Here is a 24,505-nt window from a genome sequence, read left to right as displayed (position 1 = left end):
CCACTATACTACCAGCTGCCGCAGTTGTTACAACACTTACCGCAGTGCAGACAGAAATGTTAAATGAGTAAAATAAAAATACACTGGAAAAGGTTCTACTTTAGAAAATGTGTATCGTGACCATTTGTAACACGAGGAGCGAGTGTGCCGTTTGTTCAGTCAATTTTAATGCTTTCTGACAATTTTATCTTAAATTTCTCACGCACATCATCACTGTCTGAACACACGAAGAGCCTCCCAGAGACACTGTAGCACAGCTCAGCTCAGCACAGCAGTCTTTTCTACAAGGGCCATCCAGCCTGTAGGGGGCGCCAATGGCACAGTCACTATATTACCTTGGCTAGTTGGGCTCATTTGAACACACCCGTTTCAAGGGGCAGACAGTAGGGTACGGTACAGTACGGTACAACCCCCAGCAGAGCCGCAGCAGCTGCTGCACCAAGGATACACTGGCCGGAGGAGTTACAGATGCTGTCCCCAGGGGGCGACGTACTCATCATCTTCACCGCCACAGGGAACTGGGAGAGCAGCTTCAGGCTGAAGTCCTCCAGCCATTCGTACTCCTTACCGCGGTAAATAAAGACTTTGTTCTGAAATAACGCAGGCAGTTACATCACAGGGTTAAATACATCTCCAGAGACACAGGTGGAGCAGAGCAGGACCTCTGGTGTCCCTCAGCATATAAAGATAAACTGGACAAAGAGGAGAGAAGGAGCACAGGCACCGCCCACCATAGTGAGAAGGAGAAAAGAGTGGCCACACCTTGGCGAAGCCCCCCTGTCGTCCCCCAACGCAGCAGAAGGGGGAGGAGCCGGCTGCTACAGGTCACCCAGGTGTCCTATTCCACTTGGACTTTGAAGCCAAACAATGGCTCCTCCGGCCACCACACCTCACACCACGTGGCACCACACACCAGCGATTACTGACAGTGAGACGCTGCGGCAGCACAAGACAGATGGGTAGAACAACGCAGTAAAGTGGGAGGGGCGGGGCAGAGCTCACCCTCAGGAAGCTGGGGAACCCGAGGCCGTAGTAGCCAACAGCAAAGTACTCAGGCTGCGGGCGCATGACATGCATGATGTTCTCGTAGAACTGGGCCTGCTGTTTCTGTAGACAAGGGGACAACAGCGGCGTCAGGGAGTCACACACACACGCATGCATGCATGCATGCACAGAACAGCATCACCACATCACATGTGCTCTTGTACAGCTCACAACGTCCTTGTGTGTTACACTGACTCTAGGGTCCTACACTTGGGCAACAGGTGAAATAGTGGTTAGAGCTGCCGCCTCTGAAGTGAGGGGCTGCAGGTTCGAATCCTACCTGCGATGCCTTTGATGAAGCTAATAGCCAGTAAAAACTGCCGTGTTAAGTAAGTTGCTTTGTGAGTTAATACGTTGCTTTGGAGAAAACAACTTATTGTGTCACATACATGAAAATGTAAAAAAAACGAGCTGATACACACACACAGGGGAAGCACATCTCTTTACCAGCAGCTGGCTGAGCTCCACAAAGTCAAACATCTGGTCCTCGTGCATCCTGGCCAGCTGCTTGCTCATCTCAATGGCTTTCTCCCACATCTGGAAGCAGCAGACAGCTCAGACAGGCAGCTCTCTGACTGGTCACCTTGCAGACAAAACCCCTCAGCAGGAGAATCAGAGCAGAGCTTGAGGAACTGACCTCCTGTGGTTCAGAGCTGTTGAACCACAACTGAAGTGAAGGGTGAAAGGTCAAAGGAACAGGCAAAAGGTAGATGATCACCTTGCCCTTGTCCAAGTAGCATATGATCTCCTGGAAGAGCTTCTCCTTCAATTCCTGCTGGGTCCAACCTTGGAGGCCATCTCGGGGAATCAGGTGGGGGGCGCAGGGCTTGTCAGACCACTGGAGGGAGGGTGCCACGGTTTAATAAGAGCCAACACTGCTTCCGGAAGGACTCCCCACCCCACACCAAGACCCACCTCAAGGAGCTCGGCGTGCAGCAACAAGGTGTAGGCCGCCTCCGTGTAGTTCTCACAGTGCAGGTGCAGGTCGCGCAGCTTGTACAGGTACCTGTGGGAGCGGGGAAGGCGGTGACATCACCTCGTACTCACAGCATCCATCCATTCGGTCCCTAATGGACACTCGACTCACCGAATGTATATGTCCTCCCTCTTCTTCTCCTTGTAGAAGTTCTGCAACAGAGGGCAGCACTCAGTGGACATATTTAAACCCATGAAAACACAGCACCTGTTGCAAATGATTACCGCGGTAATCGACCAAACGGACCAGCACGTTGACGGTGCAGCTCATGCGCAGCTCCGGGCTCTCGTCATGCGTAATAGTGCGGTACGCCAGCAGGTTTCCCAGCAGGCTGCTCAGCAGCAGCGCCAGGGCCTCCCCAGACTGGAACAGGTAGCGGTGGCGCCGGCAGTGCTCCAGCAGCCTGGGTTCGAGGGCAACAGAGTGACAGGCAACGTCTCACTCTCTGCGAGGAGGAAGGAGGTGCCGCTCTCGACCCGCGCCCCCCTGCCAGGTACGTACGTTTTCTCCAGCAGCACCTTGTACTGCTCATCTCCACGGCCACCCTCAACCTCCTGGTCCAGCTTGGTGATGAGCTCGTTTTCAAACTGTAGCCAACACACACACACTTCATTGTATAACTACACTTGCATATATTCATTGAAAAGAATGATGTTTTTTCCAAGGTACCTTACACTGTGTTGTTTGTATACTGCACTATTTACATTAACTTACCCTTTTGTAGAGCACAGTCATTTTTACCTTTTTATCTCCCCACTTCAGAGTAAATACCTTGTTTGAAGGAACTACAGCAGAAGGTAGGATTGAAAACTAAGCCCTTCAAGTGCAGGGCTGGTGCGAGCTCCACGCACTGCACCACCTGCTGCTCATGTATTAATCTACACAAGTTATCAGGCCATGGCATTTTTATAGCAATGGGGGATTTGAATCAACAACCTTCAAACCGCATCACAACAGTCACTACTCCATCGCATGTTCTGCTAGTGGCTGTGTATAAATTCCAGCATTATTTATTAATTTGTCTGACTGCTGTGTCAACCTAGTGTCTGGTATATTATTCTGAGGTACTTACACTGATTTACCGAATAATATAGCAGTTTAATTTTTACTCAATCATTTCAGGGTAAGGACCTTGATCAAGGGTACTACAACAGGAGGTGGCATTCGAACCCAGGTCATTTCAGTGAAATGTTGTAGCTCTAACCGCCACGCTACATGCTGTCCACACACATGCTACACACACAAACACACACACAGACCTTTTGGAAGGTGTGGCTTGGACTGAAGTTGTGCTCACACTGCATCATGTCGAAGAAGATGGGGATGGTGGCCTTACGCAGCTCAGGTTCCGGGACCAAGGTCACCTCCAGGATGGGTCCCACCATGGATGGGATGAACTTCATCTTGTGGGGACCTGGAGACAGAGTGCAGCCTCAAGTCCAGCGCCATGTCCACCACATGGCCTGCTGAGCTCCTGGAGCTTCTCTCACTCACACACACACACACACACACACACACACACACACACACACACACACACACACAAACAAACAGAAGTACAAGAAGCAGTGCAGGTGTCCTACCCAGGTTGTACCACATGTCCCGAATCTTAAATCCGATGCTCTTCCTCATGTCTCCGTATCTATGTCAACAAAGAGCACAATAGAAAACAAAAAAATACATTTTAAAAAGTGAATCTAACAGAACTTAATTTGGTCTCAGGTGATCGATATATGAAAGTAATGTCCATGTGAGACGAGCAGCTGACGCATTGTCCTGAGAGGAACTCACTTCTTCAGAATCTTGTTGCGCTTCTCCTGAGAGAAGGACTCCAGCTGCAAAGACTTATGGGTAAGAAATGCCACCATCAAGTGGAAGTAGTTGTTCCACAGCTGGAAGGGAAAGAGGGATGAGGAAGGTGAGGTCAGCAAAGAGGCCAGTCAGGATAGGTGTGGATTTGTAACCAAAGAGCCCCGTTATCCCTAAAGCCAACATCAAAAACCTGAAAATACCAATTTCAAGATACAAATATTTTACATTATTTAACTGGATTTTCTTCTATTACCTATTTGGTAAAATTACTGTGTTTACCAGAGTGAACACGACCCGTGTTTACCCTCCAAGTGAACAGATGGCAGTAATGAGCAGCCACATAACAACAGTAGGAGCCTTTTTTATTCAGCTCACTCACACAGTGTTTACAGCTCCTGTCTGGTATTGCTGAGTGTCAGTGATCAATAACAAAATGAAGAACATTGCACGTGTTTATGGTATGAACTGCTCAACAGTGAGCACTGAACAGGTGCAAACGTTTTTATTTTCAGTCATTTACTATCAGTTTTCACTTTACTGTAATCTAAAAATAATAAAAACATTCAAATGAAAAGCCTTACAAAGTAGTTTTATTATAGCAGTATCCTACATTGTTATATAACCAAAGCAGTGAATAAATCAAAGGATGTCAGCATTATTAAGCCTTTACTTATCGTGACTCTGGAGTTATGAACAAAATGAGTTTCAAACAGACTTCCGGTCCTAATTGTGTCACAAGACGAGGAGTCGGGATAAAAGTGGAGTAAAAGAAGCTGACACGCACACACAGACACACAGATGTGCTGCCTCCTACCTGCAACTGAAAATGCGTTTGGTCCAGGAAGTACTGGTTCAGCACCTCCGAATACTGGTTGATGGCTCGTAAGAAGACCCTGATCTGCAAGAGGTTCATGATCATCCAGTCGGAGGGGAACACATTGCCAATGAGGTCCCTGAACATGATGAATGTCTCCATGAGGAAGTCCTGCACAGGGGGACAGGAGTGGGTCCATGCGATGGACTGCAGACATCACTCTTGTTTGCACATCCTCACAAAGATCCACTTCATCACAATGCTGAACGTATGCTGGTCCTCATTACATATCTGGTACAGAAAGGTGTTTTATGACCATGGTCTGTAGTTTCATAAATATGCAGGTCCTTCAAGGGTTGAACTTCCTTCTACTATAAAAGTCCTCATTTGAGCTGCATCTCAGTTATAATTAACTTTTGAAGATTTGTTCACTATTTGGCACTTCTCAGGCAGTGCAACATGCCCACACTTGCCAAATACGGTGACCTTTAACCCTTGCACTGTATTTACTGCTATGTGGAATGTGTCCTTGTGTTTCCTCGCTACAGCAGTTCTGTCGCGACCCGATTCTCTTCTGTTTTTAATTAAATAATAAAAAGAGAAAATAAAAATCTGCTTCATGTGTAACGGCCTCTCGGCTCAAGGGCAGGAAGATATATGGTGTTATTTCCTCGCCAGCGAGGACTTTGCGATGGAGACACAGCAGCAACGGGACTGGACCTGCACGAGTCACATCCAAGGACATTTATTGCAATTATTTATTCACCTTTAGTTACCTGACTCTCTCTCCAAGGTGACTAACAATGTCAGGTTTAGGGGCACCAGATGGCGGAGCGGTTAGAGAGGCTGCAGGTTTGAATCCCCTTTCTTTCTGCACCACCCTTAAATATAGGGATACACACTAAGCTACTCACGCTGATTGAGCCTTTTATACGGCAGGGTAATTTTTACTGAATCAGTTCAGGGTAAGTCCTTTGATTAAGGGTTCTACAGCAATGGGAAGTATGAAACCAGGGTCATTTTGCCGCAAGGTGATGCTCTAACCACTGCGCCACCTACTGCCCCAGTCCTGCCGGTGAATAATGCTCCAGGAATGACAGTGAACAACAGAGGACGCAGTCCAGCAGCTGGTTGGACACAGACACTCACAATGATGTCCTGTCTAGTCCTGAAAGCACTGATGTAGTGGGTGTAGTGGGCATCATCCATCTGCTTCAGGATGGCTGCCATGCAGGCCAGGTAGTGACTCTGTGGACAGAGAGAATGACCCCACACCCCATAACCCCAATACCACTCAGTGGAGACTCGTAAAGCCATAAAGCAAAAAAGACCTGATGTTCCACCTTCTTAGGAGTTCATGGAGGCCCATGAGACATAATTCAAAAATATGTTGCAATCCTTTACAACCCCCGCCCCAGTATCCCCAAATCTTACAATGAGGGGGGAGGTCCGGCTCATGTTGATGACGGTGCGGTTGACCCTGCGGAGCAGTCGCTCTACGATCACCTGCACATGAGTTCTGGTGGGGCCCTGCGGAGAGGAGAGAGGACAGGGTTGGGCCTCCACATACACACACACATACACACACACACACACACCTCCCCAGCAAGACAAACCAGAAAACCATAAAACTAAAACTAGAGCTTCGATTCCACGCAGCTGTTAAGCAAGCTTCACTTCTGAGCTGCTGAGGCCACAGCACTTTCAGCACAAAGATTAACTACACGGCACTTATTTTAAAAAATTATGCTCCATAACTGGAAAAACCGGAAAAGTAAGAGAAGTGTATCACTAGAAATTTAACTAAATTAGATAGAGTAAGTAAAGGTAAGCAGTATAGCTAATGGTTGAGTTCCCTTACCTTCTCCTTAATGGACCATTTTAACCTAAGTCATATCCATGAAGTTAATTAACACACATGTTTAATCTTTTACAATTATACAGTATGGCTCATGAAGGATGAACTAAGCACATTTTCGCTGCATAACACTAGTCACCTTGGTGAATAAGGTGTGTGGGCTGATAACACGACATAGAGTTCATTGGAAGTCGTTTTGGAGAAAAGCATCTGATAAATAAATAAATGTAAATGTAGTTCTAGTTCTGGTTCAGACAAAGACACGCAAGTTAACCGAATGCTTTCACTTTGCGGCGGGGGTGACCTGGGGGTGGCCCTCTGGGGGCGCAGCGACTTACCACATCCTTACGGTCCAGGCAGTCGAGCAAGGTGCTCAGGAGCTGGACGCACGCCTCGTAGTCAGGCTTGTGGGAGTGGTCGTCCAGCTGTCCGCTCAGCTGGTCCGTCAACATGGGCAGCAGTACATCACGGCACTCTGGGGAGGAAGGAGAACAACACAAAAGATGTCGCACATTGCCTGGCACTGCCCTTCATGACCCAGTGACCATGTGGTCATTTAGAGCTCCACCAGGGTTTCCCTACTTCTACTACTACTAGCAGCCCGTATACTTCTGTGAGATTAGGACTTGTTAGGACACAAAAGACAAGGAGTTGTGACGTGAAGGTTCTCATTTCGAATCCAACTGCAGTTGTGCTACCCTTGAATAGAGTTCTTACCTCAAACAGCAGCATAAAAATGTGGTAAAATACTCTACATTGACAGGGACAGCAGGTGGTGTATTGTTTTGACCTGCTGTCTTTGGACTAAGAGGTGACAGGTTCAAACCCCACCTCCAGCTGTAGTACCCTTGAGCCCATAATTGTTACAGTACAATCACCCTTCTGTAACAGTGGGTAAAATAACTGTAGGCAACTTAACTTCATTGTCAGCTGCTTTGGGGAAAACAGCTTGGACACGTCACGAGGAGGTTGGATTCTCTCAAAAAGATGGTGATTGTAAGTTGTAGGAAAAGGAAGAGGAGGACCATACTGAGCCAAGAACAGCAGAAACACTGGAGGTAAAGGTAAAGGTAAACTCTCCCCAACCTCACCTGGCTGCCTGAAGAGCTCACTCTCTACCATCTTACACATGAAGCCCAGCTTCTGGCGCACCAGCTGTGTGTCTGGGATGCTCTCTATGAACTTTGTGAGAAGAACACTGGAGGAGGATGAGAAAGGAGGTCAATGGAAGAAACCATGAGAGGTTACAAAAAAGAGACCAGGAGAACTTCCAGCACGTTCTCCAGATTAAACCTGACTGCTGCGAATAGCTCGAGGACTGTGTGTGTGCTCATTCTTGTCCTGTATTGCCATCGTCCAGAGCCCTTGTTCAACCCACCTGAGCTCCACAGGGTCGAAGGCGTGCAGGATGTCATTGATGATGGTGGGGAGGTATTTGAGTATTGCGCCCTGTAATAGAGAGCCTCTGAGTCCCTCGCCTTGGCTACAGCAAACGGTGGAACCACCGACAAGGTAGGCAGTGTGTGATGACCCCTCAACTCACTTTGATCTTCACCCCTTCGTCCAACGGCCGGTCCATGAGGACGTTGAAGGACAGGAAGAGGGTCCGGATAGAGTCAAAGAACTCATCGTCGTCCTCACTTGTTCCATAGAATCTAAGAAGGATACAAAAGCACAAGGGTACAGCAAGACTGGGGGCATGGCGGTGGTGACGCGCACGCGCACACACACACACACACACACACACGAACGCACGCTCAGAGGGAGCATGTAAGAGTCCGTACCTTAGGTAAAGCACCCGGGACTGAACGATGAACCTGAACAGGTACTTCAGGGCTTTGAGGGCAGCGTAGAGCCTCTCTGTGTGGCCAGCATCCTCAGCATGTCTCACGTAGTGATTTAACACCTTGGTCAGCTTCCTGTCGCACCCAGGGATGGAAAGACAGCGCTTACATCACTTCCTTGGGATTCTCATGTTTGATTTATCACCAACAGCATTATTATTCCACTCTACTGTACATTACCATATTGTCATACTTTTGAATAGATTTAAACGTCTGAAGTACTTTATTGTATAGCGCAACAGTGTTAATTACACTAACTGCACTAACAATAATATTTTTAAAAATCATTTATCAGATATGTAGGAACTGTATTTCCCCAAAAACACTGAAATTTAGAGTAAAGTATGTATTATATATAATATGTATATATAAACTGACAAACGTTATCATGGGCTCCATGGTGGGACGTGGCTGGCCGCACACTCCTGTTTTAAAGCAAACACAACTGATACGGCCGGTGCACAGCAGACGGCAAAAGCCAGATGCACCCACTTGTACGCCAGCGTTGCGCTGAAGTGCTTGGTGATGTAGGTCTCCAGGACCGGGTTGAAGTGCTGGAACTTGATGTCCCCAATGAGGGAAATGATGAACACCTGCCAAGAGAGCCCACAATGTGATGCTGAGGAAGAACAAGGGATGACGGTGGACACACACAACAGGAGGGAACACCAGAAAAGTCTCATAGATTCTGAGCTCGACATCAGAACTCTTAGAGAGTCCGACGGCCGCTGCCACACTGGTTCTCTCACCAGAGCGTTGAACACCAGCGTGTCGTAGGTGTCCTCCTCTGAAGTCTCCATCATGATGCTGAAGAGGGCATCTAAGGTGTCCTGCAGAAACTGCAGAAAAGGATGATGGAAGAGTGAGGACACAATGACGCGACCCAACCTGCCCAGCAGAGGCCCAGTCTGGTCACACGTGCATAGCTCCTCACCTTGACAATCTCCCCGCCCTCCACCTCCATCAGCCGTTGTAGAATCTGAACCAGATCCTGAGGGTTGGACCTCCAATTCAGCAACCCCAGCAGGTCCACTAGGAGGCATCGTAGTGCAGGGACAACATGAGAACATCTTGAGAACATTGCAGCTCCCTTTTGAGTTCAACACCAACCCTCAGCTAACACCCTGCTCTGCTAGATGAACTCCTCTCCTCAGTGTGAGGAACACGTGGTATGTCCGTGCATTTGGCCCACTGGTGTGGGGCAGCGGCTCACCGTTCTGCGTGAGCTTTGTGGAGCAGGTCAGCGTGGCAATCTGGAAACTGTCCTTGGTTGCAGGGGTGGAGCCTGAATGGGCCTTGCCAGACTGTTTTTCCCTCTCCTCCGCCTCTGCCCACGTGCCGGGCAAAGCCTGGTAGGTCTTGGCATCCTCGGGTTTCTTGGCATCCACCTGGAACGGGACAAGAACCTCAACACACAGGTGTAAAATGACAAGTGTTCAAGTCAGCGTCACCACTGGCCACAAGGGCCAGTTGTTGTTCTTCATTGTCATGGAGTCCATGCTGACTCTTGTTAACCACATACAGCGAGTTCTTCCAGACAGTTCTGTCCCCTACTTGTGTCCTTCCTGTTAAAGGGCTCCATCCACTGTCACTCCATTTCAGTCCATTGATTTGGTTGCTCCTTGTCCTCTACTTCTTTCCCATCTTCACCGTCGTTGTGAGAACCCAACCTTCTCGTGAGGCATCCAAAGCAGGAAAACCTCAGTCTCATTTGTCCTTCCAGTGAGAGTTCTGATTTGATTTGATCTAACATCCGTTTTCCTGGTTGTCCATAAAAGTCTGACTCAGCTCCACAGTTCAAAGGAGTCTAATGTCCACCTTTCACACCTTTACAGTCTAATTAAAAACATGTTGCTTGAACAACTATCTTTGTTCCTGTTGACATGTCAGAACATCTGAGCATCTTGTGCAGATTATTCACTGTAGTCACAAGGATTATTTCTCAGAGACTGGACCAGAGTCCAAAGCTCAGGGACAAAATTGGACTCTGTTGACTCAACAAGGTGACATCACCACGACAGTGGACTTTAATTGGCTCACTGAGCTCCAGTACACTCCCAATAGACAGACAAAGGAAAAAAGAGACCCAGACAGGAAGGACAACGGTACTACCTTGTAGACAATGAGGTCATGTTTGCCGTCACGAAGAGTGGTGCCATCTGCCTTCATCAAGTGGACGAAGGCCATGCCAAAGGTCTTCTCAGACTTGTCCCTGGCTGAAAGAGACAAAGTGGTGAGGGGAAGAGGTACCATCAAGACTGCCAATTTGGACACCAAGCACTACCTCCAGCTTCACCCAAACTCCATCCACGTTCCCACACAAAATCAGCTCCAACTCCAGCCCACAGTGCTGCCTCTTCCTGCAAGGAACCAGCATTTTGCTTGCTTAGACTCACAGTCCTGGGAGGATCGGTGTCGAAACATCAGCCTAAGGTGGCAGCGGCAAACATCCTCAATGGGGATTGTCACCTGTGGCGGGAAGAGGAGTTTTAACCACACAGCAGGACCAACTTCCACTTCCTCTGCTGAGAAGCTCCTCCTGAGTTTCATCAAACTGGTCAGAAACTCAACTTCTTGCTTTGGGAAATCTAAGCTATTACAAGGACATCCTCTCATTTCCTCCACCCTAATCCTCTCATTTCCGCACCTTGACCGTTTCATTCCAGCAAGGCTGCTTGACCTGGTAGTAAATGATGGACTTGTACTCCGTGATTCCATCATAGCCCGCTCCAGGGAATACAGCCTTCTGCAAAGAGATGAACAAATAAAAGTAAGGATCCCGTTTAAATACCATGTTTACAGCACAAAATGAAAAACAAAGGTCAACAAAGAACATGGTCTGAATCCCAGCAGGTCCATGATGGGAGCGAGAAGGTGGACAGACTGATGGCGCCACATCACCTCCATGGGGTTCCCGTCTTCATCCAGCACACTCAGCATCACCTCCACGTTCTTTGGGGTCTTCTTCTTACTGCGCTCAAACTCACCCTGAAGCAGCGTCACGTAGATGTCGTTCCTCACGTTTCCTGGGACAAGGAACACCAGGCACCGCTGACTCGAACCCCAGACAATGCTGAGCAGGGGGAGTTCTACCGCAGTCTCCATTTTAACTCCCGTAACACACTGCCTGTGGTGACTACTCCCTTACACACTCTAGCTGTGCTTATGACAAAGCAGTAACAGAAATTACATTTCTTCAAAGTGACATACAACTCAAAGTAGACAAAAGTGCAATAGACACACACACAGGACTACGGACACACAGCTTGTATGTGTGACACCACCATGTTGCTGGTTCACATCCCTCCAGTAGCTCTTGTAGAAGTGACATTCAAGTAGTAAATACATAGATGATCATAGCAGATGGTGTTGGACTCATTTATGGAGCTGTCAGATGATCAGGAGAGAAGTGGCTCTCATAGAGATGGGTTTGAGACCCTTCTTCAGTGTGGTAGTGGTTCAGCAGCTCTGAAGGACACAGGGAGCTCATTCCGCCACAGTGGGAACAAAGCTGAGAAACTACAGACTCTTGATTTCGGACTCCTTATGAGTGGGAGCAGCAAGCGGAGGGAGGTGGAGGAGTTCAGGGGAGGGAGAGGTCAGGTCCTGTAGGTACCAGGGTGATCAATCTCTGGGCATCTCAAAGGCCGCAATCAGAGTGTTGAACATGAGATGGGCAGTTACAGGAAGATACAGGATGCTGATGGGTTTGAAAAATGAAATTCAGTCGACCGTGATTTGGACCCATTTGGCGTGACAATGGCCGCAGTACCCACCTGGCAGGATGATTTCAGGAAAGCCCATTTTCCTCACAATGACAGTGTTGCGGTCCACAAAGTGGGGATAGTCCTTCTGAACCTGGTTCAGGTCACCTGGGAGCAGCTTCAGGGTCACAAAAAGGCCTAAAAATACAATGGAACAGAGAGGGTAACGTAGAGAACAGCACCACAACGCAGACACGCTGACCAAGATAGCACGGCGAGCGACAACAAACAGGCTCCGCCACACACACGCGTGCACGTATACACATACCAGTGTGGCAAGCGGCACTACCGTGTAGAAGGCTGGCCAAAAACCACAAACAAATGATCACATGCAGCAAACTGCATAAAACCACAAACAAATGACTAGGTTGCGAGACGTGCGGAGCCGAGGCTTTCCAAGGGACCCAACAGCCGCAGCACCGTGCAGCACAGAGGAACGTGGACTGGCGTTGCACACATCCCCCGTCTCCGGACCTTCTAATGGGAGAAGTGGTGTTGTCCTCAGACTGCGGGTGTCAAGGGTGGAGCACGATGCAAAACATAGACTGTTTACACAAGTGCCTTGTCTTACAAATACGACTGGGACTAGAAGTCTGTTTATAAAATGTTTTGTTCAAAACTCCAAAGTCACTTTACTGCTAAGTCACAATAAATAAAAGCTGAGTAAGTTCTGTGAAAATCTCAGATAAAACTATAATAAATTGAATTTATTTAAATACTTTTTGCTGAATTTGAGGTACATCAAAACTAATTGAAATTGCTTAAAAATTGTACTGTTTCAACAAACTCCTATTCAGTGCTGACTTGACAGATTCAGTCCATCAACATGTGCAACATTCCTCTTCTTTTTGAGTCCTGACATTCAGGAACTGCACACAGGAGCTGTAAACACTGTGGAAGTGAGTTGAATCAAGGCAGTCCCTCACTCTTACTCTGTTGATGTGCTCAGTACTGCCACCTATCAGCTCAGGAAGTAAACACAGGTTGCACTCACTCCTCTACACACTGAATTGTTGCAATATGTACAAATATGGTATACACTGGAAAACGTATCTTCAAAAACTATTAACCATTCCAAACACAAGATGCCAGTCTACTGTGGTCACACCATATTATAGTATCAGAGAGCTTGACAAGAGATTGAGCAGAAATGTGGCCGCAGCCATCACCTTGTCCCTTGTGGTTCACGTCGCGAGTGGAGATGACCTTGTTGAACACTGCAGCGAGGGGCTCGTTCTCCCCGATGACACGTGAAGGCATCAGAGGGGACATGATCAGCTGCCTCTGTCGGATGTAAGTCTCCATGGCGATCCTGAGAAAGATGGGAAACGCAGCATCCGTCTCTAAAGCTTTGAAATACTACCTTGAGGGGCTCTGCTGTTGTACCCCTGGGGTTGAGGCGAGAAACACTGACAGGTGACCAGTCGTGGGCCCGCTGACCACATTAATTAACCTGGTTTCTCCAAAGCAACAGGACAAAAGGTTGGTTTGTCTCAGGACAGCGGAAGGCTAACCAGGAGCAGCAGTGAGCAATTACACTTCCATCAGCTCTGAGCAGGAGCGCTAGACTCCTGCTGTGGGACCGGTCGACCACAGGTGAAGCAGCAAAGCCGAAGCACAAACCAACAGCACATAGGTTACAACGACCTCCCCCCAGCGTGTTCAAGCAGTTGGCCCGAGACTCACTGCTGAAATGGCACGAAATGCTGTTTCTCCTCATCGTCCAGCTTCCCGTGAGCAACGTCCGTGATGTCCATCACTGCGGAGACAGGAGAAGAGGACCACTGAACAACGAGGCAAACGTCTTCCATCGGGGCAGCAGATTGCCCCAGCTGTTACATGCTCTACTGGAAGCGAGGGATGGTCTGCCGTGTAGAAGAACGTCCCCAACGAGCTGTACGATTACGCAGAGCGGCAGGTTTGAAAAGCTCTTCGTGGGACAGAAGGACCGTAAACTTTCACCTACTGATGTGCTGCGATACAGAAGGACAAGGGGAATAATGTAAAGTTGCTCAACGAAAAACGTGATGCTCTGCTGAAGTTTGGGAAAACAAGGCCACACGATGGATCGCTCGGTCGTCTTCTCAGTCATTACAGTAAAGCGTTGTGAACAACCCAATACAGATATTGTGGAGGGGCCTGAGAGGACTAGTTTTTGCTTGACAACCTTGCAGTGTTTCTCAATTAAAGCAGCTCGACAAGGAAGGGGGGTTGAAACTCCTCCAGAGCAACAGGAAGGACAGAGACAATAGTGCAGGAAGCATTTGGTTGCAGTCGTTGCAGCTAAAGGTGACTCAAGGAGTTAAGCGCTAGTAATTTTTTCCAGTTACTTCTTCAGTTTCACTTCGTGTTGGATAACTCTGTTCATTAAATAAATAAGTAAAAAGGTTATTTGTTCACTCAGGTTCCTGCAATCTAGCACCAGATTTGGTTGAAGACCTGAAAACACTGACTGTCAATTTTCAGAGACAATCATTTGTGGCACTTCATTCATTCAATCAAGCCCTTCAACCATCTTACAGAGCATTGTATATCTCCCTTTGTTCCTGCAGCCGGTAAACACCAATCATACTTGGACATAATCGGAGCAAAGAGTTTTGTTTTTTTCCCCCACCTCTTGGGTCCTTGTCCCACCCCTGACTTCTGACCTCGCTCGATGGAGAGAGACAAGGAGATGGCCCATCTGTGTGAGTGTCCGCACGACACAGCTGCAGCCGCACTGAAGGACAGATGCCGGGACTAAACAGAAGGCGCTCTTTCGTCGACTCTCGGGATATATTACACCCCGGGAGAAAGTAGCCTGCCTGCCCCCCTCCCTTCCTCCCCCCGCCCTCGCTGAGCCTCATTCAGGCACTTTGCTCCTCCCTGCAGGTGCCATGAGCAAAGGGCACCCTGTGCCAGAGCTGGAAATTGGATTTCCCAGCCGGGACATGAGAGAATGATTGATCGTGTTTCCTGTCTTTCCTTCAGCAAGCCGCAGGGGGTCTGGATCCCTAGGGGTCAGAGGAGGGGTTGCGGTGGAGGGGTTAGGGTGAAAAAGCAGTTCAGCGCTCACCGAGTTTCCACCTTCATCCGTCAGGCGTGACTGAGAGTCATTTCTGTTGCCTGGAACCTCAGTGATTTATAACTCCAGCAGATGACCTTCTAATAAACAGCAGGAAGAAAAACGGAGGGCCAACCTGCGCTATATGGACCACACGGGCCGTCAGGATTGAACCACGCCTCTCGGAAACCATTCGGCTGCCTGGTTTAAACATACTGAAGTATGTGCCAGGGTGGCATTCGACCGGAGCGTGACCGCAGTCACAACCAAGACCCTCACCGGCCACACCGAAGGGCCTGCGCAGGCCGGCCGAGTGCTTCTTGCCCTCCTTGGACTCAACGCAGCCCACTCGGACCACCTGGCACACGAGGAAAAGGCGCGGCCGGATCAAATCGCTGCTGCTCAGGTCCTGGAGAAGAGCAGAGAGAAGAGCATGAGCAAACAAACACATCCCCACCAGCAGCAGAGTCAAGGAGGGAGCCTGTCCTGACTTACTGCGGTAAACAGTAAAATAAATAAACCTGAGAGGTGCACAAGCAAGCAATACTGATAAGGACAGATTGAATGAGGAGGCAGAAAGACAAGTCGAACATGGGGTCAAGGTGGCAGAATCCAAGAGTTCAACAGAGAAACATGAGAGAAAGAACAGGTTTGCACTGACGGCCGTTCAATTACCTAATTTTTCTCCACAGCGACGTTCAACTCAGAGTAAAGAGAAGGTCAACAACAGACAAAGCGCTTTAGATACAGACCCTGGATTATCAAAGTACAGTCAGCCAACACACATTGCGGAGTAGCTGCAGAAGGAACTGACGGGAAACAGAGGTGACCATGACAGTGGGTCAGAAGGAGACGGGTTTGAGACCCCTCTTCACTGCTGGGAGGGGTTCAGCAGCTCTGAGGCACTTTAGCAGAAGGACAGAAGACTGATAGCATCTGCTGTACCGTGAACAGCGCAGGCAGGTTGTTCAGCTTCTCAATCTCCTTGGGCATCCCGGTGCTGTCCCACCGAACCAGGAAGTTCTCACTGAAACACAGAGACATCGCGTCACACGGCAGCTGAGATCGGGACCAGGTACTGAGCTGTGGTCCTGGTTTCCTTTGGATCGCATGGAGCTCAGGCAGGGCGATGAACGGATTCGACCAAGACAGCTGAAGCAAAGTGAAGCGACTAGCATCTGCAGAGGCAATCTCTGACCTGATGAACTCAGACTGGTCGGGGTCGTACAGAGACATCAGCAGTTCAGCGTCCTCCCCCACGTTGCACACAAAGTTCTTGAGGTTCATGAAGAGGCTGTAAGTGTGGATGGTGCTGAAGAGAGACTGCCGTCGCATCCCCATGTTCTGTAGTCGAGTCTGGAGGAGGGAGAGGGCTCAGCAGAGACGAGCACTGGCATGTCCACGGTGGAAACATCCGCCCCTAATCCCAGTGGACACATCTATCCCTAAGCCCAGAGTGACAAATCCCTCAAGGACATCCCACGGAAAGACACAAGCTGCCAACCTTCTCCTCCTGTATCCTCTCGTCGATGCAGCGGGATGCTGTCTCGTGGGCGCGGAACAGGCTGATCGTGCTGGTGGTGTCGGGGTCCAGCGTGTTCCCCGCCTCATCTCGGACGACCAGGTCCAGACCCAGTATCCTGCACAACAGAGGAGGAATTGGGTCGAACATGCAATGAGTGGACACAATGCGGAAACCTCACTGGCTATTAACTGTCTCTTAGAACAAAGCTTCATTAATTTTCAACTGAATAACTATTTAACTCTTTCATGTTAACGTTTTCGATGCACAACTACACACTTAGCAAGAACAACTCTGTCTGTAACTTGTTTGCTTGTAACTCTAGTCACTTTTACCACTGAGTCCCAACATACAAAAGATGAATGATACATATGTCCCTAGATTTTAAAAAAATAATATTCAATATATTTATTATAAAGATACTTTGTAAGACTGTTTCAATATTTTATTATCTTTAAGCAAAATTAAAATAAAGTTATTAAAAAATCTGAAAATAAAAACATATTGTCTCCACAAACTTTTGTAATGCTTTCTTGACTGATTCACCCCATAAACATGTGCAACACTCCTAACGCTGTTATTGATCACTGGCACTGAGGAACACCAGACAGGAGCTGTAAACACTGTGGAAGTGAGTTGAACTAAGGCGGCCCCTCAATGCTATTCTGTTTGAGTGTTCTTTACTGCCACCTGTCAGCTAAAAGAGTAAACACAGGATGCCTTAGCTCTGCTACAGACAGAAATTTGAGAAAACAGAAACTGCGATTAAAAACACAAAATAAACTGGGAAAATGTTTGTGCCCTCAAAAATTCTCAACTCCATGGTTCAGAACATGAGGTGCGTTTAACTGAAGCGACGACGCCACCTGTTTCCATAGTCGATTTTAGCCGTGACCTTCTTCTTGAGCTCCACCAGGTCGTCCTTGGGCAGCGTCCCTGACACGATCTGCGAGCGATACTCGATGAGGCTGTACGTCATCTGCTGCACGTTGCGGAACAGCGTGGTCTGGTTGCTCTGTCAAGCACAGGAAAAGGGCATCTGCGCAACGCCGCAACTTCCCGTTCGAGGCAGCGAGCAACTTATATCCTCGGTACAGTAACATAAGGTTGACAACTTTGCAGATTAAAGTGTTCAACAATAGAAACAGAGAAAAGAGAGAGAGGAGGGTTACAGAGAGAACACGAAGGGAATAAAAGGCAACACCAGCAGGGTAACAAGAGCAGAGTGAACAAAGAGCTTTGAACATGTTCACATCTCAGTGGTCTCTACAGCTTCGCAGCTGCTTGAGGTCAGAGACTGAGACTGCATTACTGCTCAATGCGCCCCCAGCTTGGATAGGTAAGACACCCCCCAGTCGGAGCCCCAGCCCAGGGTCAACGCTCAGGGATACAACGCACACCCACCACGTAGAGCTTCTGCCAGATCTGCGCCCATTCCCTCAGCGTGGCCCCCAGCTCCTGGACAAGGGGGAGGTCAGCCGGGATCACCGTCTCCTGCTGCCTGCGAGGGGCCGCGGAGCCGGGGGGGAAATGTTTGACACACACAGCATTAGACAGGATTAGGATTAGAACTAACACACACCAGCGCTCTCCTTCAGAGCCTAGAAGTTTCTGTTGATAAATGCTAATATTAAGGGGTACTAATGTGAAAGAGCCACTGTGTCTGTGACTGTATCCCAGCAGTCTGCAGGAGCGGAAAACCTGCAGCGCTTCTCACCGCCGCCCCTCTTAGTGTTTCATTAGCTGTATGTAGGAGGGGAAGAGCATCCATAGTCGGGGGAGCATGGGGTCCGGACCATAACGCCTACCCTGTCCCTTCAACTTTGGCTTCTTTCAGGTGGATGTAAGAGGCTGGGAAGATGCCCTGCAAGACAAATGACACAGAGAAAAATGGACACTCCATTGGTCAATGGTCACTGAGTGCTCACAACTTTATGTGTGTAAGCAGAGAAAGCAAATTTGTGGCCATACCTTTTGGGATTTGTTCCGTAGCGTGTATCCTCTATACCAACCTGACCAAACAAGGAGAAGAAGGAGATGGTGATGGTCATTAATTGTTAATATATCTGTTGTGCTTTTGCACACTTGTTCAGGGTGTCCACAGGGCTGTCCAGGGGGTGAGCAGTCACAGCTATAACATACTTCACCATAGCCAGAGCCCCCTCCTCGGATATCAAGCAGCTGCAGAATGCGGCAGCGCCTGGGCCGACGTGTAGCGGCTTGTTGCGACCGCATACGGTCGGCTGACTCTGGGCATGTCGGGAGAGGGCGGGGGGGCCATCAAACTCACCTTCGAAGAGCTCCAGAATGTGCACAGTGTCCCCCACCTGCAGTGTGAGCTCCTGGGGCCCCTGGGCATCATAGTTATAGATTGCTGGGGAGAGAGAGGGTGGAGGTAGTCAAGGGGGGGTGGGGCAGCAGAGGACATGACATATTTACCAGGAAGACATTCATAGTCTCATCAGTGCTGTGGCAACAGAACTCGCCAGCAGCTTCTTGGAAGATCTGCCTTCTGAAGTATGTGTGTGTGTGCATGTGTGGTTTTTTTTAACCCAATCTAAACCGTTGTGTAATCACATTCCTCTAGCTGCTTTTGGTGTGCTTTGTCGCATCACAACCCTATGGGTGCAGGAGAAGCCGTGGGAGCCCAGCAAAAACTCCGCATCGGCGGAAGAGCTTCACAAGTCGCAGAGCATCTGCTTCAACTCAGAGTAAAGTAAATGCAAACAAAAAGCAAACAAACGATGGGCATGAATTCAGGCGTGCGCTATAGTTGAACAATATAACAAAAACAGGGGCAACAGGGGACACAGAGGTTAGAGCTGGCCACTCACACATGATGGACAAGGGTTCTAACCCAGCCTCCTGCTGTAGTACCCTAGATCAAGGTACTTACCCTGAACCAATACAGTACAAATATGTATAAAGTGGTAAATCAGTGCATGACAAACGTGTGGTTCGTCTCACCAGACACTCAAAGTTGTTTTGAAGAATCGTATCAGATAAACGACTCAATTTAAACAGCCCCTCTGCTCCAGTCAGTGATGTGTTCCGGCCCCCAGTAGCTCCTATGGGAATGTGACCGCCCCCAACAATACACGAACCAAACCCACCCTTGAGTTTTGCCCTTGAACCCAGTAATTAAGCCCCACCCACAACACGGTTTGTTCTAGAACAAGGGGTGAAGGCAGGGGGCAGGGTGGGGGCTCCCTTCCTTTGAGCCGAGAGATGATGTGGTTCTGTGAGTGCCAGAGGAGCCCGACTGGGAACGTTAAGTCCTGCAGGCTGGCTCTGCTATCTGCACTCAAGGTCGGGAGTGGGAGCCTGACAGCTCATCCCTGACCCCCCCCACCCCCCCCACACACACACACGCACACACACGCACACACACCTTTACTGTGGTGCTCAACCCTCTTCCCTGCCCTCATCCACACATGAGCTGGGCGCCCGTGTCCCAACTTGCTGCACAGTAATCCGGCAGCCAGGAGGCGAGTCGTGGCGGACGGCGTGCTCCGACTGGTGTGACACGAATCGTGGACACACAGCCCTACCCTCCGCCCTATCCAAAGTGAGTGGAGAATACGGGTGCGCGCTTCTTGTCACATGGCTCCACCACCCACAGGTCCGACCGGACACTGTGTGCGCTCCCATCCGTACCTTTACGTGAACATTTGCCTCACACCACTATTTATACTGTTTTACCCATTTAGAGAGCAGGGTCATTCTTACTGTACCAGTTCGGGTACGTACCCCGATCAAGGGTACTAGAGCAGGGGGCAAGGTGAGATTCGAACGCAGGTCCTCCAACCGCACCACCGTACAGTAGTTGGCTCTGTCGCTGTATCTGCGCCCCACCAGGCGCCTTTGTGAGGCGGCGACACGGTAATCAGCGGCACACAGTGGAGCTGGCCGCACCACGAACACGCTCACACACAGGAAGTAGTGGCGGCGGAGACGGGCCCTGCGCAAACACCATGCCCTCTGAATATCTTCCCTCCATCCACTTGTGCAGCACTGAGTCACGGGGCGTTTCCTGGCACTTTCCAGCCCAGCGGGAGACTCCTGCAGGCACGTAGTGCATCAGCACGACAACAAACGCGACTCATTTCTGTGCCTCGAGGGCTGCAAAGCACTGCAAGCCGCTGCCACAGCCGCAGCGAGACACACGTGGCACTGCCGACCGTGTCGTCCCATAACCAAGGCACAGCGGTCGAGGTGCCGTGGTACTGGACACCTTGTCATCCGTTCGATCTGCGGTCCGACACAGGAGACAGGAGCGGAAGGGAAGGACGGAAAGGGATTTGTTCTCTGTCTTCACTCTTGTCGTCTCTTGGCCTGGATGTCCAACTTATGTTTTCCAAGCAGAAAGTGGCCTATTGGTTACAACCGTCACACTGCAGGGTCCCAGGTCCCAAACCCACCCGCTGCCGTCGTACCCTGGATCAAGGTACTCACCCTGCACTGCATCAGTAAACTGTATCCTGCTGTATAAAACGGTAAATCAGTGCAAGTTGCTTTCCAGAAAAACATTCAGACAAATGAGTAAATAGTAATAAAGTTAAAATGCCCATTTCTGTTGTTATATTAAAGTTACACTATGACAGCACACTTGACCTCATTGTTTACCAGTGTGCCCCCTCATCCCCACCCTCACCATGTTAGACCACACATCCCACATACGTTAGTCAATGTTAAAGAATGCTTGCTACAGGAAGCAGGAAGTAGTTCTGCTACGTTGCCTTATGCTAAAAATCACATTAATGTTTGTGTAAACAGCTGCTGTACATTAATGTATCATGTGTATTATGTCCTCCCATTTCCTTTGATGTCCCCACGCATGTTTACTCCACGTTTACTTTCTTGTTGTGAGTTGTGTTGTCAGGAATTGCCTGTGTGGGGTTCACTGCACGTCTGTGTGTGTGTGTGTGTGTGTGTGTGTGTGTGTGTGTGTGTGTGTGTGTGTGTGTGTGTGTGTGTGTGTGTGTGTGTGTGTGTGCCCGGTCCAGTATGGAGGAAGAACGACTGTGTAACAGCGCAACACATCTTTGTGTTTTGACGATATCAAGGTCAATGTATGAGAACGCGCGTGGGTTTCCACAAGCTGAGCAGCATTTTTGCTTTACGGGACCTTGTTTTACGAGGGACGAGCGCATACAACTGGTGTCATGGACACCGTAGACTGGGGAAGGGACGCTGTGGACAGGGGGACAGTGAGCCGGGTACAAGCGGAGAGCGGATGTTCTGATGAAGCGTGACGAGGAGGACGACTCAGGAGGGCTGAGCGCAGGCCTCTCCACCTCTGCTCTTCATTCCTCTGATTTTCCCATAAAGCTCTTCACTGTGGGTCCCCCCAAACCCCGCCCCCTGGGGGGACAATGGACTTTATTATGGACAGCGCTCGGACAGAGAGCGACAATGGAGCGCTTGAGGAGCTGGACGCGGTCTGGACCATGCCCCAGACCCCGTGCGCATTCAGAGAAGGCCGACCGCGCACCCAGGCGTCACTTGGCCCATTGTGCCCCGGGCGCTCGTGACATCAGCGCCTGGCGTCCCGCTCTACAAACACCGCTTGTCATTTCTCAGTGTCCAGCAGGTTCTTCTCTCTGTCCTCGCCCTGCTCAGTCACACGGTCCAATCGTGCACCTGTCACATGACCGCCCCTGCCCCCCCCATCCTGCAGCATCCACCTCCAACCCCCACCCCCACCCCCACCCCACCGACCAGGTGCGTTCAATGGCCTTGGAAACAGGAAGTGTGAGCACTTCTACAAACAGATGCTCACTGTCAAGATGCACTGGAGCGCTGCGCGAAAAAGGAACACACTTGGCCTTCAAATGCCACCTGAGCAGCACGTGACTGCAGGGTCCACCTGGGATGGGCACGCTAGCGGCCAACCAGGAAACACCCGACACAACACGTGGGGCCGCGATCAATAAACGTCAAGAGAAAAGAGTTTAAGGAAAAACCTGAGAGAAAAGTTGCCCAGCTGTGTGTGTGTGTGTGTTCTGTGTGTGTATACCCGTGAACGTCCCTAGGAACACAAAAATAAGAACACATGCTCCACGCGGTCTTGCCCTCCGCCCTCGCGTTCAGTGAACGGTCAGCAGATTACAGATCGATCGCCTCGGTGGAACTCAAGACAAACACAGAGCGTCGCCGTTTGCGCGTCGACAGCCGTCACACTCGTCACACCTGAACGAACACCTGAACATGGACACACGCCACAGAAACCTGCAGTACACACGCAGCACATACAGTAACTTGGTCTACTGTGACATTTTCTGCCTCAGGCCAGTCAGTGTGTGTCTGTGTGTGTCAGTGGACACCTGTGGAACGTTGGTCTGCCTCAATATACTCTATTTATACCGTAAACAATGGTGTACAAACGTTATGCCTGAACAAGCCATCTGCAGTGATCCTCGGTCTTTGCTCATCGCTCATCACTCTCATCCCGATGAGACGGGTCACTGTAACCTCACTGCGCTCCTCCCTCGGCTGCTCTGGTTACAGTGGTGAACGACGGCGAACGGCCTTCGGAAGAGATCCAGGCGGAGAAGAGCTGTCACTGATAAACCTGCGTCACACAGTAAAATACGGTACAAGGGATTTCCCCCCCGAAGTGCAAAATGTTTCATTCGGTTTGTCGTGTTACTGTCCCAGTAACACTGGAGCGCACTGCGTTCACGGAGAAACACGGTCGACGACACCTCACTGCTTCATCACACATCGCCGGGCTCCTCGGAACACTGACATTCACACACTGGGCCGAGACTTTTCTCTAAAGCGACTTGCAGCGTATTGGTATTGACAGGTATTGACAGGTGTTTACCATTTATAAACCTGGGTCACTTTACTGGTGAACTTTAGGGTAAGTACCTTGTTCAAGGGCACTGCTGTTGGAGGTGGGATTCGAACCTGTGACCTTTGGGTCCAAAGCCAGCAGCTCTACCAAAACACTACCAGCTACCATATATACTATAATACATGATTGTATATATACTGTATATGCTGAATAGAATGAGACACAGTGAGTGAGCAGCACGTGGACACTACCCAGTGTGTCCTGGGGGGTGGGGGTGTGTACCGCGCCCACGCGCGCGCAGACACGGATAGGCGCCTTTCTGACCTGTTCCTCACCTGGTCACCGGTCAACCGTGAGCCGCTGTGAGCGCGTTCCTCACTGCACCTGGGCCCGCCGACATAGACTAGAGACACAGACACACACAGAGCTTCGTTCCCCCCCCCAACTTCAACTTCAACTTCAACTTGTCCGCGAGTCGGAACGCGAGCTAAACTAAAGTAAGTTGCCTCAGCGCCCGTCCGTCGTCACCTCCTCGGCGCGAACGCGACACGGAGGACTCCGCCAGCGGCCGCCACTCGACTCGACTCACCGACTCCGTACTTCTCCTTCTTGGTGGGAATCCAGCGCGTCATGGTGCCCAACCAAGCGCCCTGCTGGACTCGGACTCTCGGACTCGGAGCCGGAGAGGCGCGCAGCTCAGCGGGCGGGAGAGCAGCTCAGCTCCGCCATGATGAGTGGGGCGGCGCGAGGAGCGGAGCGGAGCGGGACTGAGGAGGGGGGGTGTGGGGTGGAGGGCGGCACGAGGACACGGCGACGGCGGGACTGAGGAGCGCGGGCGGCGAGCGGCGAGCGGCGCGAGGCAGCGGGAGAAACCGCGAATACGAATAAATAAATATATGTAAACACACAAAGAAAGAACCATCGCGCTGACTCCAAAATTACACTGTACACTAGAAAAAGTTTCTATATACGACACCCAAAAGTTACACTCTCACAGTGTACAGCGGAAAAAGTGTGTATACGTCA

The 24,505-nt window shown here is 49.9% G+C and overlaps 1 protein-coding gene across 1 annotated transcript in view; it reads right to left on the bottom strand.

Moving 5' to 3' along the window:
* The window catches only part of dock5 (dedicator of cytokinesis 5), a 29,470-nt gene extending 5,227 nt beyond the window's left edge, over positions 1-24,243 (bottom strand). Inside the window, exons 1-40 of the mRNA XM_018731690.2 lie at positions 24,069-24,243; positions 18,968-19,051; positions 18,649-18,689; positions 18,486-18,541; positions 18,082-18,178; positions 17,544-17,692; positions 16,660-16,795; positions 16,354-16,511; positions 16,101-16,182; positions 15,435-15,564; positions 13,799-13,871; positions 13,282-13,424; positions 12,125-12,250; positions 11,250-11,374; positions 10,996-11,094; positions 10,745-10,817; positions 10,461-10,564; positions 9,562-9,736; positions 9,283-9,380; positions 9,098-9,187; positions 8,841-8,941; positions 8,289-8,423; positions 8,048-8,159; positions 7,883-7,953; positions 7,596-7,702; positions 6,843-6,979; positions 6,081-6,176; positions 5,796-5,894; positions 4,647-4,817; positions 3,812-3,912; positions 3,604-3,662; positions 3,280-3,434; positions 2,522-2,607; positions 2,267-2,423; positions 2,132-2,172; positions 1,960-2,050; positions 1,763-1,882; positions 1,492-1,581; positions 1,003-1,107; positions 449-590 (exon numbers count right to left, since the gene is read on the bottom strand). Coding sequence (XP_018587206.2) covers positions 449-590; positions 1,003-1,107; positions 1,492-1,581; positions 1,763-1,882; positions 1,960-2,050; positions 2,132-2,172; positions 2,267-2,423; positions 2,522-2,607; positions 3,280-3,434; positions 3,604-3,662; positions 3,812-3,912; positions 4,647-4,817; positions 5,796-5,894; positions 6,081-6,176; positions 6,843-6,979; positions 7,596-7,702; positions 7,883-7,953; positions 8,048-8,159; positions 8,289-8,423; positions 8,841-8,941; positions 9,098-9,187; positions 9,283-9,380; positions 9,562-9,736; positions 10,461-10,564; positions 10,745-10,817; positions 10,996-11,094; positions 11,250-11,374; positions 12,125-12,250; positions 13,282-13,424; positions 13,799-13,871; positions 15,435-15,564; positions 16,101-16,182; positions 16,354-16,511; positions 16,660-16,795; positions 17,544-17,692; positions 18,082-18,178; positions 18,486-18,541; positions 18,649-18,689; positions 18,968-19,051; positions 24,069-24,111 — 4,258 coding nt within the window. The 5' untranslated portion in view covers positions 24,112-24,243. The remainder of the gene's footprint in view (positions 1-448; positions 591-1,002; positions 1,108-1,491; positions 1,582-1,762; positions 1,883-1,959; positions 2,051-2,131; positions 2,173-2,266; positions 2,424-2,521; positions 2,608-3,279; positions 3,435-3,603; positions 3,663-3,811; positions 3,913-4,646; positions 4,818-5,795; positions 5,895-6,080; positions 6,177-6,842; positions 6,980-7,595; positions 7,703-7,882; positions 7,954-8,047; positions 8,160-8,288; positions 8,424-8,840; positions 8,942-9,097; positions 9,188-9,282; positions 9,381-9,561; positions 9,737-10,460; positions 10,565-10,744; positions 10,818-10,995; positions 11,095-11,249; positions 11,375-12,124; positions 12,251-13,281; positions 13,425-13,798; positions 13,872-15,434; positions 15,565-16,100; positions 16,183-16,353; positions 16,512-16,659; positions 16,796-17,543; positions 17,693-18,081; positions 18,179-18,485; positions 18,542-18,648; positions 18,690-18,967; positions 19,052-24,068) is intronic.
* Between the last annotated feature and the right edge of the window lie 262 nt (positions 24,244-24,505).

Source organism: Scleropages formosus, chromosome 17 (assembly GCF_900964775.1).
Source record: "Scleropages formosus chromosome 17, fSclFor1.1, whole genome shotgun sequence".
NCBI lineage: Eukaryota > Metazoa > Chordata > Actinopteri > Osteoglossiformes > Osteoglossidae > Scleropages > Scleropages formosus.
This window is presented reverse-complemented; position numbering and strand designations above follow the sequence as displayed.